The 22,730-nt window shown below is 35.3% G+C and overlaps 1 protein-coding gene across 1 annotated transcript in view; it reads left to right on the forward strand.

Moving 5' to 3' along the window:
* The window catches only part of LRPPRC (leucine rich pentatricopeptide repeat containing), a 99,517-nt gene that overhangs the window by 46,799 nt on the left and 29,988 nt on the right, over positions 1-22,730 (forward strand). The window contains exons 23-27 of the mRNA XM_043918124.1: positions 212-419; positions 7,606-7,730; positions 8,238-8,344; positions 19,191-19,259; positions 20,053-20,143. Coding sequence (XP_043774059.1) covers positions 212-419; positions 7,606-7,730; positions 8,238-8,344; positions 19,191-19,259; positions 20,053-20,143 — 600 coding nt within the window. The remainder of the gene's footprint in view (positions 1-211; positions 420-7,605; positions 7,731-8,237; positions 8,345-19,190; positions 19,260-20,052; positions 20,144-22,730) is intronic.

Here is a 22,730-nt window from a genome sequence, read left to right on the forward strand (position 1 = left end):
ATTTGTAGTCAAAGTTGCAGGGAAATGATAAAACCATGCTATTGTGGATTTATAATTGTAGTCTCGTTTAGAAATGCAAGTAGTAATTAACTTGAAATCGGCATTATACACTAGAATTTACATTCCTGCTGGGCTTGAAATGCTGTTTTAATAGCAGTTTGTTTTCCCTACATGAAATTACCTAAGGGTCTTTTGTGCTACTTCATTGTAGATGCTATTAACATTCTAAAGGAGATGAAAGAGAAGGATGTTCTTATCAAAGATGCAACAGTCTTGTCCTTTTTCCACATCCTAAATGGTGCAGCTTTACGAGGTGAAACTGAAACAGTAAAACAGTTGCATGAAGCCATCGTGACCCTAGGGTTAGCGAAACCATCTACCACCTTAAGTTCCCCATTGGTCACTCTGTATCTGGAAAAGTAAGTTAATTGAATTTTCAGTTTTGAGTGTTGGCATTGAAAGAATGAATCTAATCATACAGGGATTCTATTTTGTAAATTCTCTGTGATGCTGCGGAAGCCTTATTTGCCACCAAATAAGAGAATGTCTGTGGTGTAGGTGACCTTTAAAATTGCCAACAACCCTATGGTCCTATGGATTACTTTTCAATGGAATGATCTATGGCGGTTTTGGGGGGGGGGGGGGAGCGGTTTGGTGGGGCATGTGATGATAGTACATGAAACCAAATCTAGTTTTCCCCAGTTTTGAGCCTTATAAGTGTTAATTATTGATAAATATAAGAAAGGATTCTCTGGGACTTTTGGTTAGGCTTCATCACTATTGTTCATGTTATGATGTGGCAGTGTCTCTTGACGGATCCTTTTTTCCGTGTATTGTTTTAATTATGTGTACCAACACAGGAATTACTGTAGCTTCGCTAAGTTATTGTATAAGGTGTCTCTGTGTCTTGTGGCAAGAAGATGAATTTTGTTAATAGGGTAAGGTTTACTGAGTTTGAAAATGTCTGTATTTGGAATGTTCATGTTGGTGCCCAATTTAAGGTATTTTTTTCAAGTGTAAATCATAAAGTCAACCTACATTCTTGTACAGAGTGAATCATTTTAGTAAGATAAAAAAGCATCCTTTATTATCTTCTTTTCGTCTAGCATTGTTTTTCTTTTCTGTTTCTAAAAATTTCTCAGATCTTTCCCCTTTGCCACTTTCTTCCATGACTTAGCACAGTTTTCTAATTGCTTATTTTGTGATTGAGGTTTTCTCATTTAGTTTGGATGTTGCTGTATCAATGCCAGGAGAAAAGTAAATGATAAATCTTAGTGTACTCATATTCTTCCCAAATTTCTGGTAGTTTTTCTTTATTTACTAAGAGCATAATTAATTGAATATAATGAATGATTTAATATTGAAAGTGTGGAATAAAAAACATCTAACTATGTTATGTTTATATATGTGTGCACACACGTTCATACATACAAATGATTTGTGAAATAATTTCTTTGCCATCCAATCAAAAAGCAGTTTATCAACTTAACTGATTTGGCTAAGTCTTTAACCTCCACAATCTCAGCATTACATCTTTTTAAAGAATAGTGATTCAAACAATTACTGTGTTACTGAGTTCTCGTGTTCACAGCCAACTTTATATAGAAATCCTGTAATTAACATGCTTCCTCCAAGAATTTTTTTGATGATCTCAAAAGACCCATCTCTGCAGATTGCATGTGGAGCTCTGCATAGGGGTTTGAAAGAAATGGGCCCAGTGCCCAGAAGAATTAGGCCCTCCTCCATCAGTGGGCAAAAATAAAATAATTAACAATGAAAACGAGGCCATGGTAAAGAAGTATCTTACAAACAGAAATACCGTGAGACAGAAGATGAAAAGTTTTCCGAGAAAGGTCTGCAGATGGGGCTCATGAACCAAGGAGAACTTCCCCCAGAGGAAAATGGGAAAAGCATGGGATTCAGATGTTAACATGGCGCATACTCTGTGCTTCTGATTTAATAGTACGGGGATTTGTTTGTCTCAGTTAAATTTGACTGTCCCTGTTAATTGGGCTAGAGAAATGTAAATTAGTACCTTTTATGATTTTTTTTTTTACTGCTTTCAGATATAAAGAGAAATTGTTACCTTCCATTTTTATTTGCCTAACTTTGTTTTTGTTTTTTGCTGTCTCTGCTTTGCAGAGCCTTTTTCCCTGACAAGATCTTTCAGTTTCATCTGTCATGATAAAAACTTTCTGTCGACTCTTTTAGAGTCAGAAAGAAGAAATTAAGGGGATAAAGGAAATTTCATGTTTTGCAGAGTACAGTAGTAGCACTCCTAATCGGGGCTAAGTTGGAGGAAAACATTGATTTTGAAACTTGTTTTCAATTGTGTTTTTCCAAATGATGGAAGATAGCTAATTATTCAGAATTATGACAAGTGCAGTACTAGGATTAATTACACTGGCCTCCCCAAAAGTCTACATGTATTTGACTTGATTAAATATGTTTGATCTTCAATAATATCATGTAACTGGCCTCAGCAGGTATAAGCTCATCTGGAGAATGAGCCTTTTATTCAAACTTGAGGTCAAATTAAGAGAAACATTTCAGAGCATGATACAAAATCTTCATCCTTTCCTTTTTGGAAAATCATTGCCAGACTGTGAAGAAAGCTGTCACTTACATACTGTAATTCTGGAACAAATCTGTGAGGTTGAGTTCCTTAGAAAGGTGATCTTTAAGATTCAGTAGATTTTAATTTTGAACTGAATTTTCCAGCATCGGATAAAACACAGGAGAAATTTAATTGTATCTGTTTGTTACCGGATAGTGTATAAAGTCCTTATTGTTATGAAAAATAATACGTTTTGTTTTATTCATTTGCTCAAGGAAATCCAAAATAATGACAGCTTTGCAAAATTTTGAAGTTGTTTAATCTGATTTGTATTATCAAAATAATTCTTGTATCGAACAGAAAAGAAACATGCTGAATTGAACAAAATTTTCATGTGTTTCGTTTACATTGGGGTTCTATAAGCCACATGTCTACATGTAGTCCACATGAACATTAAACATTTTCCTTTGTAACTACTTAAAAAATATTTTTTTAATTGAAATCATGCTTGATTCAGAAAGATGACCTGGATACTCCATACTAAGAAAGAAAGAAAAATGTTTTAAAATAGGTTAAAAGAGCTTTTGATTAGTCTTTGTGCTATGGTAAAGGAAATAAAATTAATGAAATCTGGCCATTAGTTTTAAAAGCCTAAGAATTTGTATGATGCAGTTTCAGGTTCACTTCTTGTATAGCTGATTCATTTTGGTTTCGTTGCATATGAAAAATATTTGAAGCTGTTTAACTGGATTATTTAGTGCAAATGATCAAAGAAACTTTAATTTCTGCTTTCCATTAAGGATTTTTCTGTGCTGATTTGTGCTATAAGCTGTATATACCCACATGCATTTCATTTAAGTGAATCATGGACTTTGTGCATATAATCCTCCCAGAATTCTTACTATGTTAATCTTGAGTTCACAATTTCCGTTAAGATGAACCTATGCCAGTACATTTTAAAACTCACACACTGTAACACTTCAGTGTGTTGCAGAAGTGGGAAATCTACTTTTTTAGGATGGTGGTTATTCTGTCATATACACTTCCCTTTAATTTTGGCATCTTCATTTGTACTGGATACTTTTATTATTTATGGGAATGCTTGCCTTCTAGAGTAAAACTCTTTATGTGCTGAAAGGAAATTAAGGAGGTTTGGCTCTTTTACTCCATTATTGCAATTAAGAATTTAGCATCATCCGTGCCAAAGGACAAAAGTGGTTCATTTGCCCTAGGGGAACAGGACAGTGATAAGATGATTTTTCGTCAAGGATCATTGGGTCGTAATTAAGTTACATTCATGGCTATTGCTTTTTGAAGGATGATTGGGAAATGACAGGCTTCATGTGCTCAGTACGGACAGTGTTCAGTAGGGTTTTTTCTCCCTCTGTCAGAAAATCCTGTTGAGCCTGATAATGTAAATGTGGCATTTTATTCTGAACAAAAGAGCAGGGAAATGAGCTATCTTGTCTAATCATTCAGTTGTTTAACACCGACTTCCAGTTTAGACTCAATTGGCTGGAAAGCACTTGACATGTGAAGTTAGTGCTGTTCCGAACGCATGTTTGAGTAAATTTTAAAGTAAGTGACAGCTAAATTGTACCTAGGGAAATTACAAAGCCTTCAACACAGTTAATTTTTTGGGGAGGATTAGTTGTAATTGCAACACCAGTCTCCTTGAAGATTCCTCATTTATAGATGATGAACAGAAAAAAAAAAAAACATTTAGCTCTTTCAGGGACTGGTTCTCTTAACAGAATAATTTTTGCAAAGTCTGTGATTTCTCCTGGAATGATTTCTTTCCACACTGAACATCTGCTTAAGGTTTATAGAATAGTCGGAGTTTAAGAGTGTTAAGGTGTTTTCCCCCTCTCCCTTGTTTTGAACTTTTTTCCCCCCAACGACCTTCTTTTCTCTAGTGATTTCAGATTTTGAGAGCTTTTCAGTCGGTAAGCTCTTTAGGTAAATTGCCACTTCACCAGCACTTGATGCATAATGTCGAAGCACTTTATTCCAATTAAAAAAATCAATATTTGTCATTTAAAATTTTGATTAAGTATACTTTCTGAATTGGAAGTTATGGGTAAGCAGACTAAGTTTAAAGCTATCGATAGGTAAATAGATAGTTATCACTGGTTGTTCCTGTTCTAACAGTTCAAGTTTGTATGAAACACATTTGTGATTTTTAGTTTATTTATAAAGAAATTTGAGTTAGGAGGGCTTTGTTTTCTGGTATCGTTATAAGATCTTTGTTCCATTCTACTTTTATTTCATCAGCTTGTAGAATTTTGTTTAAAGTCATATTGAGTTAATTTGTATCAATCACAAATACTTTTAAATGATTGCTTACTTTTTATTAGCATATATTTTATTTATGAAGATTACTTTATATATATCACTGAAATACTTTGAGGGGTGTCTAGTCATTGAAAATATCATAGTGGATTTTCTGAGAGATAATATGTTAGAGTTGGTTTTCACTTAGTATTGTTTGAGGTTTCTGAAAGCAGTGGCTAAATTTTTATTTCTATTTTAGAGTAGAGTTTTAAATCAGTTCTAGTGTTTTAAAGCATACAGAAGAAAGCAAAGTCATTTTAGGATATAGAATTACACTAATTAATTAAATCTTCCCCCACGTTTGGGTGTAAAGCAGTTTCAACCTTTTTCCATTTGATATTTTGCTGCACTTACTGATGTAATCCTGCCTAATACAAGTAGTAGTCATGTGATGGTTTTCTCTGCTAGTGTGAAACATTTGAGATGGTGAACCTACTAAGCTCAAATTCATAGAACCTCACATTAGAGTATTAGAACTGAGAGGAGACCCAAAGATCCTTGAGTTCAACTGTTGTGATAATCTACTTTTTATCACCACTTCTTGAAATATGTCACATTGTTATAGCCAAGCTGCATGTAGTACTTCTCAATTAGGATTGAAATTCAAAAGTCCTATGAGTATTTTGTTTGAGTATACAAAATACAATATTTTAGCAATGTCAGTTTTAGATACTTTCTCATATTTTTAATTTCCATAACCAGAATTTTCAGGCTTAAATAGGAAAGATTATGATGACATCAAATTATATGAGGAATGGATATTTTTGTCTCTTTCTTAAGGTTACATGATCCAGCCAAACGTAAGTCAGAATGTAAATAGGAATGGAAAAGAAATGACTAGTCATAAGTTATTTCTATCATCAGTAGGTATGAAATGTTTCATTACAGATTTTTAATTCATTTTGTTGGCAACCTAGGATCAGTGACATTGTTATTTAAAATTACTAACAAATATATATGAATTGTTTCCATTTTGCTATCCTTGTCTTTTCTGTTGTTGTTCTGAGCATGTGTAATCTTCAGAAGCATATATTTGGAGACCAAAGACTATTAGTGTGTCTCTTTGATTGACCGAACAGTTACTCATTCATTTATTGATAGCTTTGACCTAATGTAGGGAAAATAGAATTGAGATACAATACTATTCTAGTTTGGGAATTGACCTGAAAAAGCAAATCATCCTGCCTTTTAAAAATCCGTTATGTGTTAGTTTTTCTTTTGAAAATATTTTGTTTTTCCCTTAAATGGGATTGTGGAAAGGTAATAACTGAACTTGTATCCGAAGCAAAGGAAAATACTGATTATATAAAGCTTTATATCCTATGTGGTAGCTTCTGTAGCATTTCCCTTGTATGACAGTAATCTAGCCTGCAGCATCTACTTGCAGTTTTGAAATTAACCTGTAATTTAGTCTTCACCCCAAATGACAAAAATTCAAATGACTCTGTGGGGTACCAGAAGATGCACTGTAAACAGGCTCAGTAAGGGGATGAGGTGGAGTTCCATTCCGATCGGCTCATTTTCACTGTGTCAGTATTATTGCAGTAAAATTAACGCTTCTTCATGGTATTGTACTTTTTAGTACAGTTTAAAATCTTAATCTGGATAAAATAGTAATTCAATCTAGGGCAACATAACATTTGTATAATGAACCAAAATGTGAGGGCTTCAGCGGAAAATTTTAAAAGGCTTTTCTTCCTTTCAAAAACTGTTGCACGTGTGAGAGAAATGTGTTTTCTCCACAAAGATTATCACTAGCTATACTTTTTGATCCATACCTGTAACCATGTTTGTTTGTTTTCTAAGTACATTTCATACTTTCTTTTAAAAAATCTTTTAAATTTATTATTCCAAATTATATCACCTTATTAGGTTAAACATTGCTTTTTAATAGAGCATAATGTATAATTAGATGTACTCTGAAAAGGGGAATCCAGTGACCTGATGGCAGTACCTTCCTAGTGGCCTGAGGCTAATCAGTCAATCTCTAGATGCCTTAGTTTCCTCATCTATTTAAAAATAAAGGAAAGTGGCAGGTAGACATGGATCACATTATCTAAACAGCTTTCCCAAGGTCTTAATAACTTCTTATACTGATGTTTCCCAAAGGATAAAATAGGTTTTGAGGACCCACAAGAATGTATTTCCTTACTCTTTATTTAATAAATAACTTAATGAAAATATCTTTTAAATTAATTACACACCTAGTATGAGTCCTGAAGTTATTTCCTCTTTATCTGGAGAGGCAGCAGTTTGGACATTATGGTGAGAAAGGTGAAAGTGCTGGAGAAGTTCTTGATGACCAATGATGCACATTTAGTAAAGTTTCCCAAATCTGATTATTGAGAACCATAAATGTAAGTGGTTGGAAAAAATATTTGATAGTAGTCCTTGTTTTTAGAAACAATGCATTCTTACAGCAACTTCTATATAATATGAGAAAATGCCTTCATCTTTTGGACTCTTAATTAAAAAGTGCCATTTAGCAAGTGAAATAATAAAAGGTGAAGCAGAGGAAACAAGGAGCCACTGATGACGTCTGTACTCTGAACACTGATTTTTATATAAGGATTATTTTTTTTTTTTTTTCCATTTTGGCTTTGTGGTAGTCTACTTAAGTAAAAGCTGCCTGTGTACTTTTTGACTTGTCATTGTGTATCTTTCAGATTAATTAGATATATTTTTTTCATTGTTAATATTTTGTTGTTTCCAAGGGATGACTTACCTGCTGCTCTTGAAAGCACCATTGACTGCTATAAAAAGTATAAAATCCTGCCAAGGATTCATGATGTCTTGTGTAAGCTGATAGAGAAAGGCGAGACTGAGCTAATTCAGAAAGGTTAGTTATCTTCTAATATCTTAGGGTTCTTAGTCTTTTTTTTTCCTCCTCTTTCTTGCTTTTGTAATCTTAATGTGTTGCTATGAGGAGAAAATTTAACAGGAAGACAAGCACATCCAGAGAAACTTTTGTTGCGCTTCTGAGTTGAAGAGAAAAATATCAGGTAAATTTTTTTTAATGTTACAGATGTCCTTGTTTTTAGTAACTGTTCATTTTGAAAAGTTGCCCTTGGTTATTTTTTTTTGCTCCACTTTTTGATGATCTGCCTTTGTGGGGATTTTCATCCAATCTCACCATTTCTCTTTGAAGCTAGTCATAAGTGCTTAATGTCATAAATATATGCTGTTAGGTAAAGAATGTTACAGAAAATTGTTTCATATAGCTATAAGCTTTAAGTTATTCTGAATATTTATTTTAAAGTTTTCTGATATTTGTTCAGAATTCTTCAAGTGATACTGTGTTACTCTATATTTTTTCTTCTAATATATTTTCTTCTTTCCTCTCTAGCAATGGACTTTGTGAGCCAAGAACAGGGTGAAATGACTATGCTCTATGATCTCTTCTTTGCCTTCCTACAAACAGGAAATTACAAAGAAGCCAAGAAGATCATTGAGGTATGATGTTAACTACAGTATTCTAATCTGTACAGCTATTTAGACTCTTAATTAGAATATGTTTAAAAATTTTAGCCTTTAATTACACTTTTTTTTGATTCACGTTAATATAATTCAGTCCCAATAATGTGGGGTGAGGGGGGGAGACTCGGCCAGCTTCTTTATTGTATGTAATTACAGTTCAGAAAAGGCAGCCTGGTTGTATATTGAATTTGTTTCTTCACTTTGTTAAATTCACTGTTATATATCAAAATGACATTTGCATATTAAATCTTGGATTGTGGAACAATTAAATTAAACTGGCATTCCTGGGTGTAAAGTTGCTAATCCTCTTTGCCAAGGAATTCTTTGTTCTTAAAAGCAGTGGAATTTAATTTGCTGCAGACCATGCTCAGATTTATTTGTAATGCTTGTCTACAAGTTAATCAGCCAAACAAGTGCTGTCTGCAACTGTTTGGCATTTAATTTAAAATTTCTTCTTTTTTTTTTCACTATGGTAAGCAGCTTATGGGAAATGGTAGGTGACAAACCTGGGCTATTTAGGATTAGTATATTTTATCTAGGCTTGATTGAAATTTTGCTTACTGAAATTGATAAGTCAAAGGGCAACTATGAAGTCTGTCCAAATTGTGATTAATTTCGGTTTTAAAACAGTCTGTCCCCTAAAAAATCATTTCATAGAAGATGGACACATCATCTTAGATACTGCTTAATGTGTGTAAAATAAACTTATAAATATATCAGTCATCATGTTTCTCTCAGATATACCTTATTGCTAGCAAGCCATCTTTTCCCGAAAGTGCACATGATGGATGTCCCATGATGGGTGTCCCATGATGGATGAGACACAGAGGTAGTATTTGGCCTCCTTGCTTTTATGATGATGACTGCATATAATGGATTTGAAAATATAGGCACACAACCCAGAAAATTATTAGTTTCTCTTGACATTTTTCAAAGAAGAGAAATGTCTAGTATGAAAAAGGACTGTGAAATTAATTCAGAACTTTCTTCTTTTTTTCTCTTTAAACCAGTCTGTCCTTCTAGCAGAGGGAAGTAGGGGGTACTGTCTCGGACAGGTGCCTTTGTAGCTCAAGTAGTTCATTTGTATTTTCTAGGAAAGGGTATAAATTCTCTCACTTGGAAGTGCACAGTGTAGGCGTCTGAAAATGAGGGGAGCTCTCTGCCTGTTGAGTTCTGCAACTCTGTATGCATGTTATCAATATAGTAAGGCACTGATCAGAGCAGAAATAAAATTCAGGCATTCAGACAATAGCGATTAGAGGTTCTACAGCAGGAAAGCAGATGCCTCTCTCTGTGTAATAAGCAAGACATAATAGGAAGAGCAAAAGGCTTAAGAGTGGGTTCTCCTTTTGTCATCTACTTCCTATTGTGATAAAGAATAAGTTACTAAACCTTGTTAAGCTTCCTCATCTGTGAAAGGGAATATAGTATCTTTAAGATTCAATCACATAATTTAGTATGTAAAGCAGCTTGCATGTTTCTTGAATTATGGTAATAATAATATTTATTTTCTTTGCCCCTTAAAGATAGAGACTCTGTTGTCTTCTTCACCCCACGTAATTCACAAAATTATGCTTAGTGTAAGGTACATGCTTGTCACATGAATAGGCAAGAGACGCTGCCTCTTAATTACTTAAGGTTTTGCCAGTGTACAACAGTTCGTTGAGTGTAATCATTTAGGAATGGCTGTATACTGATGGCAGAACTTTTATAGTGAAAGTGTATAGAACTGCTTAAAGGATAAAGAATAGCTTTACAGAATCCTTCTGCAATACCCTAGGGTAGGACAGCAAGGCATGCAATATATGGAAATATTTGAGGCACATTTTTAGTTTTTTTTTCTTAATGGTTAGTTGGAGTTGAATTAAAGTAGGAACTTGAATTTTTTTTTTTAACTTTTTATTTTGTATTAGAGCGTAGCCAAACAAAGTGTTATCGGAGTTTCAGATGAACAGCAACGGGACTCAGCAATATATATACACACATCCATTCTCCCTCAAATTCCTCCTCCCATCCAGGCTGCCACTTAACAGAGTGGCAGAGTTCCATGTGGTATTCAGTAGGTACTTGCTAGTTATCCATTTTAAATATAGTTGTGTGTACATGTCCATCCCAAATTCCCTAACTATCCCTTTTCCCCATTCTTCCCCCCCACCACCCTCAACAGCAACCATAAGCTTGTTCTTGAAGAATGTGAGTCTGTTTCTGTTTTTTGAGTTCATTTATATCATTTCTTTTTAGATTCCACATATAAGGGATGTCATACCATGTTTCTCCTTCTCTGTCTGACTTACTTCACTTAATATGGCACGCTCTAGGTCTATCCCATGTTGCCGCAGGTGGCATTTTTCATTCTTTTTAATCACAGAGTAATATTCCATTGTATATATGTTCCACATCTTCTTTATCCGTTCCTCTGTCAATGGACATTTAGGTTGCTTCCATGTCTTAGCTATTGTAACAGTGCTGCAATGAACACTGGGGTGCATGTATCCATTTGGGCCATGTTTTTCTTCAGATACATGCCCAGGAGTGGGATTGCAGGGTCATTTGGTAACTCAATTTTTATCTTTCTAAGGAACCTTCATACTGTTCTTCATAGTTACTGTACCAATTTACATTCTCACCAGCAGTGTAGGAGGGGGAAACTCGATTTTTTGACTGTTAAAATTCAAGGCCTGGAGTTCTCCTTTGTGATTTTCTAAGGATTATTGAAAATCTTAAAAGTAATGAATAGTAATAAACTAGGACGGTACCAGCACATGAAAGAACATAATAAATACTGAACAACATTTTTATCATTCCTCAAAATGCAACAGTGTGTTATCCATGGGTAGATTTGCTAGGGTTGAATTTCCAAAGCAAAATATACAATAAAGCTTCTTTGTATCCTCAGCACTGTGGGAGATAAGATAAGCCAGTCAGCCAGTCATAAAAATGCTCTCATTAAATGAAGACCAAGACAAGATTTGGTGTATTATATGACCTGTGTTTTTAAAATGAATTGGTTTACATATATCATAAATGTATTATGTTTTAACATAGTTTTATATTTCTAACCATCGTTTATTGCAGGAGAGTGGAATTATACCTGGTATTTTGCTATATACTTTTCTGTATTTTCTTGAGTTTTCAGTAGTGAGGATATATATATATTCTTATTCTATATATATTCAGAAAGAGTGTTGTTTTCCTCTAAAAGAAAGGCTAAGGGAGAGAAAAGTAAATCAGACCTAGATTGATCCTCAAGGAATTAATGTGAAGCTTCTTGAACACAAGATTAATACATGAAGATAACATCTGTATTAGACTGACAACTATTAACTGCTATAAGAAAAATATAAATGGTTTTGAGAGTTCAAGAGAGAAACTTATTCTTAATGTAGGAAATTAGGTGACTTTACTGATAACCGGATTTAGGGTGTGGATTGATGGATGTGGTAGTACTCTTCACATTTGGGAGTCTGATGGGGTTGGAAGTGTATTAAAGGTATTAGAGGTAGAGCAAAGAAGTAGAAAAGGGAAATCTCTAAATAGTTCCTTTTTTCCTCCAGCTTCATTGAGATATTAGTAACACTTAACATTGTATAACTTTACAGTGTACACCCTGTTGGTTTGATATGCTTATATATTACAAAATGATTACCATAGTAGTGTTATTTAACAGCTCCGTTACCTCATGTAACAATTACCCTTTCTGTGGTGAGAACATTTAAGATCTGTTTTTAGCAACATTCAAATATGAGAGTGTGTGTGTACATAAGCTGTATTATTAGGTATAATTGTGATGTTGTGCATTAGATCTCCAGAACCTATTCATTTTAGAATTGGAAGTTTGTACTGTTTGACCAGCATCTCCCTGTTCCCCCCCACCCCCGAGACCCTGGCAGCCACCATTTTATGTCCTGGTTTTAGGAGTTTGGCTTTTTAAGATTTCACATATAAGTGATAATCATAAAGTCTTCCCCCTTTTCTGACTTATTTTCCTTAGCATGATGCCTTCATGGTCCATCTGTGTTGACACAAATGGCAGGACTTCTATGTGCGTGAGTGTATGTGTGTGTTGTGTGTCTGACTTAAGTCTTATAATTTTCAATGTACAGATCTTTCATAGCCTTGGTTAAATTTATTCCTAGGGTTTGTTTTTTTTTAATCATTTTGATAATCTTGTGAATTAGGAGTGTTTCAATTTTTTTTTTTTCAGGTATTTTGTTCCTAGTGGATAGTAGTCAAACTGACTTCTTTATGTTTATTCTGCATCCTACCACTTTACTGAATCCATTGATCAGTTCTAATAGTTTTTTGGTGGAATCTTTAGTATTTTCTACATGTAAGATCTTGTCAACTGCAAACAAAGCCAGTTTTATTTTTTTCCTGATTTCCTAAATAAATCTTTCATCCTGGGGTATAGGATTTATAAGAAATATCTTGTAAGGGTAGGTTGTTTCCAGAGACCCTTCAGTATCTGAATAAGCAGCTGGAGTTCATTCAGAAGACAGTGAATTCTCAGCAATGTTAGAAAGAAGTTTATACTAGCAGAAGGATGTGTGATAGGTGAAAGGAGGTTTGGGACAGTAAGATTAATAGGATCTGAATTAGGATAGTGGTTGTAGGGATTTTCAGGACACTTTACTCAGTCATTTTAAATGATATGTAATAGTAGATATCTCAATGCTAGTGACCTTAGTTAGCAGAAAGTATGGTGGAGACTGGGAAAGATTGAAGGCAGGAGAAGGGGACAACAGAGGATGAGATGGTTGGATGGCATCACCGACTTGATGGACATGAGTTTGAGCAAGCTTTGGGAGTTGGTGAGGGACAGGGAAGCCCGGCGTGCTGCAGTCCATGGGGTTGCAAAGAGTCAGACACATCTGAGCTATCGAACTGACTGGTGATGAATTAAGGGCTTCTCAGGTGGCTCAGTGGTAAAGAATCTGCCTGCCAAGCAGGAGACATGGGAAGATCCACTGGAGAATGAAATGACAATCCACCCTTGTATTCTTGCCTGGGAAATCCCGTGGACAGAGGAGCTTGGCAGGCTATGGTCCATAGGATTGCAGAGAGTTGGACATGACTGAGCAACTAAACAAAAATGATGAATTAACAGAGGCATAAGATCATCTAAGCTCTGACTTAAGATGCATTGAGCTCTAACTTAGATCTGACAGCAGCACCTCCCATTATGAACCCTTATAAAGTTGGCATTGGCAGATTTCGTCACTTCAAACCGGGTAAAGTTGGAGGAAAAAAAAGAAACTGGGTAATGTCCTTTAACTAAGGTGGTTGATAAAATTTGCATGGTTTCTAAAATTTGCATGGCTTCCCAGCATGATCAATTTCCCGTCCATTTCTCTCTCCCTTCCTTAAGGGTTAGGGATCACATCTTACAGTCTGTCCTAAAGATAGACTTTAGAAAGATGAAAGTGCAATAATTGTTTTATTGTAACAGAACGTGCTATAAAAGTATCTATTTCAGACTAGATCTTTTTGAGGAAGTTATGTTTGGGATGAGACCTAAAGGATGAACTAGGAGCAAGGCATGTAATAAGTGGAAGCAAAAACATCTCACTTAGAGGACGCTACCTGTGCAAAGGCCCCAGAGCAGGACAGGACTTTTCTTCTCTATCCCTGTTCTTTCTCTTAAGGCTCCGTCAGACAGCACTGCTAAGACCACATCTAGAGTGTCTGGGACAGTGTTAAACACTGAATGTTAGCTTTGTGCTCTGCTTTCTCTGTGATGTTCTTTCTTGTGTTGGAAGTCAAACCCTTTTCTCTCTTCTTCAGTCTCATCCTCTGTAGGCTAACTGTCCCTCGTTCCTTCCAGTATTCTTCTGGCACATTCTGGAATGAAATGTGCAACTGGGGAAATGTTCACAAATTATTTTTATACACTTGTAATATCAGATAAATACATTTGGTGTGTTGTATTTTGTCTTCCCAGTGATGATGGTCAACCTGATTGTTCCCCTGTGTATGCTGTGTTGTGCTTCGTCATTTCAGTCGTGTCCAGTTCTTTGCAGCCCCCATGGACTGTAGCCCATGAGGCTCCTCTGTCCATGGGGATTCTCCAAGGCAAGAATACTGGAGTGGGTTGCCATTCCCTTCTCCAGGGGATCCTCTGGGATCGAACCCAGGTCTCCCACATTGCAGGTGGATTCTTTACTGTCTTGAACCACCAGGGAAGCCCATGAATACTGGAGTGGGTAGCCTATCCCTTCTCTAGGGGATCTTTCTAACCCAGGAATCAAACTGGGGTCTCCTGCATTGCAGGCGGATTCTTTACCAGCTGAGCTACCAGGAAAACCCTCCCCCTGTGTATAGAGTCAAGTAAAGCTTAACATGTGTTAATGTTTAAAATACACCAAGTTTAAAGACTCACTATCAGTGCCACTACTCATCTAGTCATCTTTGTAGGTTTTCTGTCCTTTATTCAATGCATATTTCTTTTGTATATACTTGAAATTGAATCATATAGCTTACATAATACTTTCTTCACCCTACATCATTGTCTCTGCATTCTCTGAATGTCGATAAGAACTGTTCTGAAGCATTTTTAATGACTACATCATTCTTTTGTATAAGATGATTTGCCCATTCCTCTTTTGAGAAAATTTTTCACTATTGTAAGTAGTCCTCATAATTCACATCTTTACCTCCTAGTATATTTGTTTTTCAGATTATTTACTTAGGATCATTTCTTGGAAGTGGATCATATGTTATTACCATTTTTAAGGCCCCTGATGCATAAAGACAAAAATTTTGTTGTGTGTTTATAGACACCTCTTTTATGGTTCATAGTAGCAAAGATTGGACTAAAACCCAGGCCTCCTGAGTTCTAGTATTCTAGTCCCATACTTCTTTTGCTACATATTATGATAAAATAGGGTGGTATTTCTTTGTTTAGAGAAAATGACTTCATTCTTTTAGTCAAGTTCATTCACCTCCCAGGAAAGAAGTGTTGTGGGCCATTTAAATAAATTAACACTGTTTAGATAATTCATTTTATGAATGGTTTTAAGATTGCAGCTTACGTCCAGGGAGAGATGGTACAGACAAGTACAGAAAGTTAAATGATGACATGAAATGTTAAATAACCATATTAAAAGTTTCTGTATAGAATTGTATCAGTTTTATTCTTAACCCTTTGAGCAGCTCAGTAATTAGAGCCACGTTCTCAGGATACAAACACCAAGATGAGTAAGAGTCTACTTTAAACTTACTTAGCATTTTTTCCTCTAACCTTGTCTCTTGAGGTTCAAACCTAGATTACAAGCTTAGCAGTATAACCGATATTAGTAACATTTTAATACTTCTCAGATGATTTTCATGTACATCTTCATGTGAGCTTCACAGAACAACTCTGAGGAGTAATTTGGGTGGTGAAACTTCTGTTCAGGCTATGAGTGTGGAGGTTCTTTAGTTAGTAGTTGTCATGGATTTGGAGATTGCATCCTGATTTCAAAATTTTCTGTTGGTTCCCTTACACCATTTCTGCCTCTGCTTCCATGATCTCTCTTTTTAAAAAATTGAGATAAGATATAACGTTTCATTAAGTTAAGGTGTTGGACCTGTTGATTTGATATATTTATATATTCAATATGGGGCTTCCCTGATGGCTCAGATGGTACAGAATCTGCTTTCTATGCAGGAGACTCGGGTACGATCCCTGGGTCAGGAAAATCCCTTGAACTAGGGAATGGCAACCCACTCCAGTATTCTTTCCTGGGGAATTCTATGGACAGAGAAGCCTAGTGGGCTACAGTCCATGGGGTCTCAAAGAATCAGACACGAGTGAGCAACTGACACTTCACTTTCTTTTTCATGTATTCAATTCAGCCTCCATGATCTCGCAACCTTTAATATCTGAACCACCAAAACAACTTAAAATTTCTCCAGAATTTCTCTTTCTTGAATTTTCCCTCCCTCTTTCTCTGCCATAACATTTCAGCCAGAGTAAATTTGCTGTCTTCTCAGGGGACAAATCCCTTCTTTTTATGACTTTGCCTTTAGGACCAAAATTTTGGATTATAGCAGTCTCCCAACCTTTGTTCCTCCTTCCTTTGTTTTTTAACAGATCAGATTCAGGGCTTTATTCTCATTTGCCTGCCTTAATAAGCCAAAATGGATCTCATATATAAAGAAGGGATTTTAGAGCTAGTTCCCCCACTGTGTGCGTGTGTGTGCTCAGTTGTGTTCGACTTTCGCAACCCTATGCATTGCAGCCCGCCAGGATCCTCTGTCCATGGCATTTCCCAGGCAAGAATACTGGAGTGGGTTGCCGTTTCCTTCTCCAGTTCTCCCGCTTCTGTCCCCCAAATGTCAGGAGATGTCAGTTCTCATGCCAGTTTATACTCCCTCTCTCCCACGAGTTACTTAGTATCTTCTGTAACACCAGGATCATATTTAGTTAAGGATAATTAGACTGTTGGTTTGACTTGCTCAGCCATATTTTCCTCCTTACTAGACATGGTCTTTAAGTCTGTCTCTGGAGAGTGTAGAGAAAGGACAATTGTTGAAAGTTTTAATAATTACCATGATACCCTTTTACTCCTTGCTGTTTTGGCTCTGGGGATTGATGCTTGGGTTTTTTAACTGTCAAAAAACTGTTTTTGTTTGTCCCATCCTCCTTGTGCATTTGATTTTGCTCCTACTACTTCAGCTAGAGGATGTGAAGCCAGAGTAGTGGTTTTCCATTTCTAGCAGTAATGGTAACAAAACTTAGAACAGGTAAAAATCACTATTTTAGTTAAATTTAAAATGATTTCCTTTGAGGTTGAGTTTGAAGTAGAAGAATCTTTGTCTGTTTTCACTTCAAAACGATAATTATCAATATTATACTTGATATCTGTTTCTACTAATATACATAGAAACCTGTTATGATAACAGCAAATTTATATCAGTGATATAAAAAAATTAATGAAAATTATTTTTTAAATTGGGATTACTTTTTTCTGATACAAGTGAACCTAGTTCTGAATTGCAGCTGCACAAAAGTGTGTTTTGAAGCACAGTAACCCAGGTGGAAACAAACATGCTGTTTGTTTGTTTTGTTTAATTACAATAATTACTTTATCCTCACTGTCTATTAAATAGATTGTACATAGGAAAAACAGGAAAAATTAGAGTTGAGTTCATTGTTTTAATTACGCTTTAACTGGTTTTGGATAAGTTATATTTAGCATCCCAATTAGAATTCTGTTCTCCATGTCTTTATTACATTTTCTTTTCTTTTTTTTGTCTTTTGCTTTCAACTTACAGTGTTTAAAATTCAATAAGATGTTAAGAGATAAGCCAGAAATGTAGACTGTTATAGAAGCCTAGGAGATTTAGTTAATCTGACCTAGATGTTCTTTTGATGATTGAGATTCATTTGGGAAAACAGTCCTTAATTTCATAGTGAAGCATAGGAATATCTGCCATGTAAGTCAGTTGTCCTGCCAGTGACAGGCAGATTAATCGGCCACAAAAAGGAAGAGTTTGTCATGACGGTTGTGCTATTTAGATCATTGCCATTTGGATGAGCAATAATATTGAAAGTTGTAAGTGAATGTAGCCCTTACATTTTGCCATGTTCTAAAGAGGATTATCTAGTATTTTTTTCAAGGGCTTTTTGTGTACATTTGATGTTGGCTTCGTTTTCAGTGTAACGCATGTGAAACAGAACAGATAATGTGAGAACATCCTTGAGTAGAAATTGTAGTGATGTTTGAGAATGTATATATGTCAACGGTTAATTTATTCCACATTTATTTCTTGTAACCCAAAATGTGGGTACTTGCACAGTTAGAATGAGAACACTTAATTTACAAACTTCTATACCAATTTTTCTGCCGTTCTACCAAAGCCCTGAGGTGTTGGTTCTTGCGTCAGCTTTTAATTTAACATTGTACGATATTATTTTAAGAAATAAAACATAATGAGGGCTTAGAAATAAGAGATCAGATTTGAGGGTTGCTTGATGTAGTCCACAAAACTGAGTAGAGAAAGCAGTAAAGATATGTCCTCTGGACTGTGATCATGTATTAAATAATGTAGTGTTTTCTTAGGGAAGCCCTCATAGATGATGAAGATGCTGTAGGTAGAGTGACAGATCCTTAAAATTACATGTGAAGTGGTTTGTCTTTTATTTCAGTATCCAAAATTGTAAAGTAGTTGTTTTGAAGCCAGAGTTATTGACTAATTATTAGTTATTCCTAACTGAGGCTATAACATACATCTCAATTATTGAAATAAACTAAGACTATGAACTAACTGAGTACTTGGATTGTTTTTAGTACTTATCTCTTGAAACATTTAGTTTTTGATACTAAGCAAGCATGTGTGGTAATCACAATACTTTCATCACTAAGTTTTACAAGGCATGTTTCTTTAAAAGCCATTGGTTTATCATTGTGATAATTATTAAGTCTATGTAACGTATTAATAATTTTTGCTTTCTGAATCTATTGGGATCTCTATAAAGTGTGTGTGTGTGTCTAATTTGATATATTTTGGAGTTGATTTAGTCCATCATTTCAAGGTTTCTTTCTTTTTCAACTACAGAACACATAGCCATTTTTAATAATTATAGATTTATGGAATTCAAATTGACCTACAGAGTAGCATTTTGAAATAACCCGAATCTTCTAGACCTTGGTTAAGTATAGGTTGTTCTAATCCTAAAGGTCCTTGATAACTGTGGGATTAAGTTATAGATATCTTTTAGTATATACATTTGGGAAGGAGGCAGCCAGGATCATTAGAAGGAAAACTATCATTGAGGGAAAATTAACATTTGGCTAAAGTCTTACCTTGTGTGCTGTATGATTATTTTATTTTACAGACTCCAGGCATTAGAGCTCGGCCTACAAGACTTCAGTGGTTTTGTGATAGATGTATTGCAAATAATCAGGTTTGTGTTTAATTTCTGGTCTCCCTCACCTAAAACTGTGAGTAGAAAGCAAGTGTCCTCCGTGTCCTGTGAGCATTTGGGGATTTCATGAGAAACAGCTTTGGTTACCTTGGTTGTTTTCCAAATAAGCAATCGCTTAATTCTGGTTCCTGTGGTCTATAGAATCCCTAAAAATAATAACATGGGCTCTGAAGATTTTAGCTGGCTTCATTCTACTTGTTGGTTTGAGCAGGGCTGACGTTGTTTCCTTGGCAGTTGAAATCTGCTTCAGTCGTTAGTGACCAGAGGAAATGCTTGGTGGGAGCCCAGTGGAGTGTCTACTTCACTCCAGCCCAGATGCCTCTCACATCGTGCCAAGAAAAAACCACAGGGAAAGAGGAGTATAAAGTTGGGGTAGAAGAGTATTCCTGTTAACAGATAAAGATATAGTCACTGAGTCCTCCACCCTCAATATCTTTGAATTTTCCAAAATGCTCCTCCATGGAGGTTTTCACAACTAGAGAATTATTCATATGTATTCTTGTCTCCAAAGAATCCTTTAGCTCTTTAGTTTAAAATTGTTTTTAATTGTGATAAAATACAGCATCACATTTATCATTTTAATCATTCTTAATATGTGTAGTTAGTGGCATTAAGTACAGTTGCATTCTTGTGATCAGTCCTTTAACTTTTGAAGTAAAGTTAGCCTGCCCTTTGGGTAAAGCTGATTTGAAGAATTTTTCAACTGTGACTTGTCAACTATAAAATATATCCTTTATACAATCTAGATCTCTCTGTTAATCTTATTTTTAAGGTTGAAACTCTAGAAAAATTAGTGGAGCTGACACAGAAGCTATTTGAATGTGATAGAGACCAGCTATACTACAGTCTGCTAAAACTATATAGTAAGTAATATGACTCTTCCTCGTGTTTTTATTTTGAGGCGTTTATTCTGTGGAAGGCAGTGCCCTGAAAGGAACATCAGGCCCCGAGGAAGCTCCTGGGGTTGTCACTTGTGGAGTCTCCCCAGAGGCTCAAGTAGAGGCCAGATTGACTTTATATCACAGACTATTGTGTTGTTTCACTAGACATCCTACAGTCTTCCCTGACATTCTTACTGCAATAATGAGAAAGTGAGAAAACTCTTCATCAGAGCCACAGAATTTAATGGGAGTTTTTGAGGAGAAACTGTTCTTTTTTTCTTTTAATTTAAATTCTTTAGTAAATTTATCAGTCTAGTAAATTTATAAGTAATTTAGTAAATTTAGTAAATTTTTAAGTAATCATTGACATATTCATGTGTCTAGATATTTTTCCAGAAAAATGCATATTTATATAGACTCATTGTAAACAATTACTTTTCAAAATATGATTTTATTGTAAGATAGTTTTGACTCATTTCTATATTACAAACCTTTTTCTGCACTTTATCACCCACCAGTGGCTATATTGAACAGACCTGTTAGAGTTTACTCAACTAGTCTCCTACTGCTAGACGTGTGAATAGACTTTAGTTTTCCATCCTATAAAACACTATATTAGTTGTCTGTATACCTTAATCTTTGTTCACAACCGTAATTGTTTCCCTAAGCTGAATTTGTATTTGCATGAAGGGAAAAAGTGATGGTCATTTTTGAAACTTGTGGTCTCTGTTGTTAAACAGTTCTCTTGTATGTTTATGCAAGTTTACACATCTGGAACTGTGCAGTCTCTTAAGGTATTTTGTAGAGAGGAACGACAGAATAGTCGGTGACCTTTCTTCCTTTCCTACATAAGATATTTAATCTCAATTTATTCTTCTTTTTCCTTCACCAAACATAGACAGCAGTGAATAAGCTGATTCATTTGTCTTTTGAACGTGTATTTATTATCATTGGAGGTTTTGTCTTACTTCTTGATGGTGTATATTAAATATGCTATAAATTTTACATTTCATCTGTTGGTTACATTGACATACAGTTCATATGTAATTCTTACAACTTTTTACTTGAATGATGATCAAATTCTGGCACCCAATGCTGAGGATGTTGAATGTATAGAATTTTAAAACTTGGGTTTTAGGCATTTAGTCCTTAATTAGTGTATTATAACCTGTATTCCAGTGCTAATTCTCCCGACTCCCCCTGCTTTTTCTTATTTTGAAAGAATTCTTTTTTTTCCTTCTTTTTTTTTCTTTCTTTCTTAAGTTCTAATTTTTTGCAAACTAAAAATACCAAAGTGATACATCTAAATGAGTTTCAACCTTTAAAGTCATCCCCGTAGAAGACTTTATTTCAGAAATACCTCTGAAGCCCACAGTGCTAGCGTTGAGGTAGGCACTGCGGATAGAAAACTGGTGTTCTTCAGAAGAGTTAGACCTGGACCAGGACTGACAATACCTTGGGGTGAAAAGACAGCTGCAAGGATACATAAGGTACATCCAGGAAAGGATGAGAGGCAGCCAGCTTTACAGACTTCTTTTTCCTTCTGGAGCTGACCTTTTGCTGTTGTTTTTCTAAAAAGGGAGAAAAGAAAAAACAGGTTTTAAGTTCATCTTAAAATTTCCTTTAGGGATAAGCAGGAACTCTTACAAATAAACTCTGAGGTTTATTTCCATTTTCTTTAATCCCCTCTATCTGTTCTGATGGACACCCCCTCCCAGCTCTGTATTTGAGCCAATAGTCTGAGAAGCTCTCCTCTGCTCAGCCGAGGAGCCTCTGAGGGTGAGATAGCATGACAGCAGCCTCTCATGGGACTGGAAGCCAGAGGAATCATCATAGGGAAGTACATACTTTTTAACCCAGCTTCTGTCATGTTATAAATCAATAATGTGGTTGTGGTAACCCTAAACCTTCCCTTTCTGAAGAAAAAGCAAGCTGTCTCCTCCTGCGTGTGCCCCCCCCCTTTTGCCCTCTGATTTGGACCGCTACTTAAATATGTTGAATAATTTATAAAGCACAATTTATTTGAAAAGGAACATGTAGTATGGAATGATATATGGAATGTGGCCGTGTAACACATGAAAAGTCCAAACTGGATTTCTGAGAGAACAATTTGTTCGATGTTTTGGAATTTTTTATGAACTCATTCTTTTTCATAATATAATTTTAGCCCTTGAAAGGAGTTCATTTAATTATTTCGGGGTATTTGTTAAAGAGCAGTTTTGCTTGTTTATTTTAAAACAGTACCTTTCACACACATATACACACTTACTTTGTTGTGAATTACAGCATACTACAGAAACATGCACATGACAAAGATACATTGCTCCATGGTTTTGTAACACCCAGCCTCCATATAACTATAAAGTAGGTTAAGAAATAAAAAGTGTAAATCTTTTCATTCCTTTAAATACTAGCTCTACTAAACCAGCTTTCCTTTTCTGCTTAATAATATGATGTTCATAGGCGATCTGTTACAGGAATCTGCCATAATTCAAACTTTAGTTCTCTCCTTTGTAATATATTTTGACTTTCCACTGTGATCGTCTTGTGAAATTAGCTCCTAAGCCCT

Source organism: Cervus elaphus, chromosome 11 (assembly GCF_910594005.1).
Source record: "Cervus elaphus chromosome 11, mCerEla1.1, whole genome shotgun sequence".
Classification (NCBI taxonomy): domain Eukaryota; kingdom Metazoa; phylum Chordata; class Mammalia; order Artiodactyla; family Cervidae; genus Cervus; species Cervus elaphus.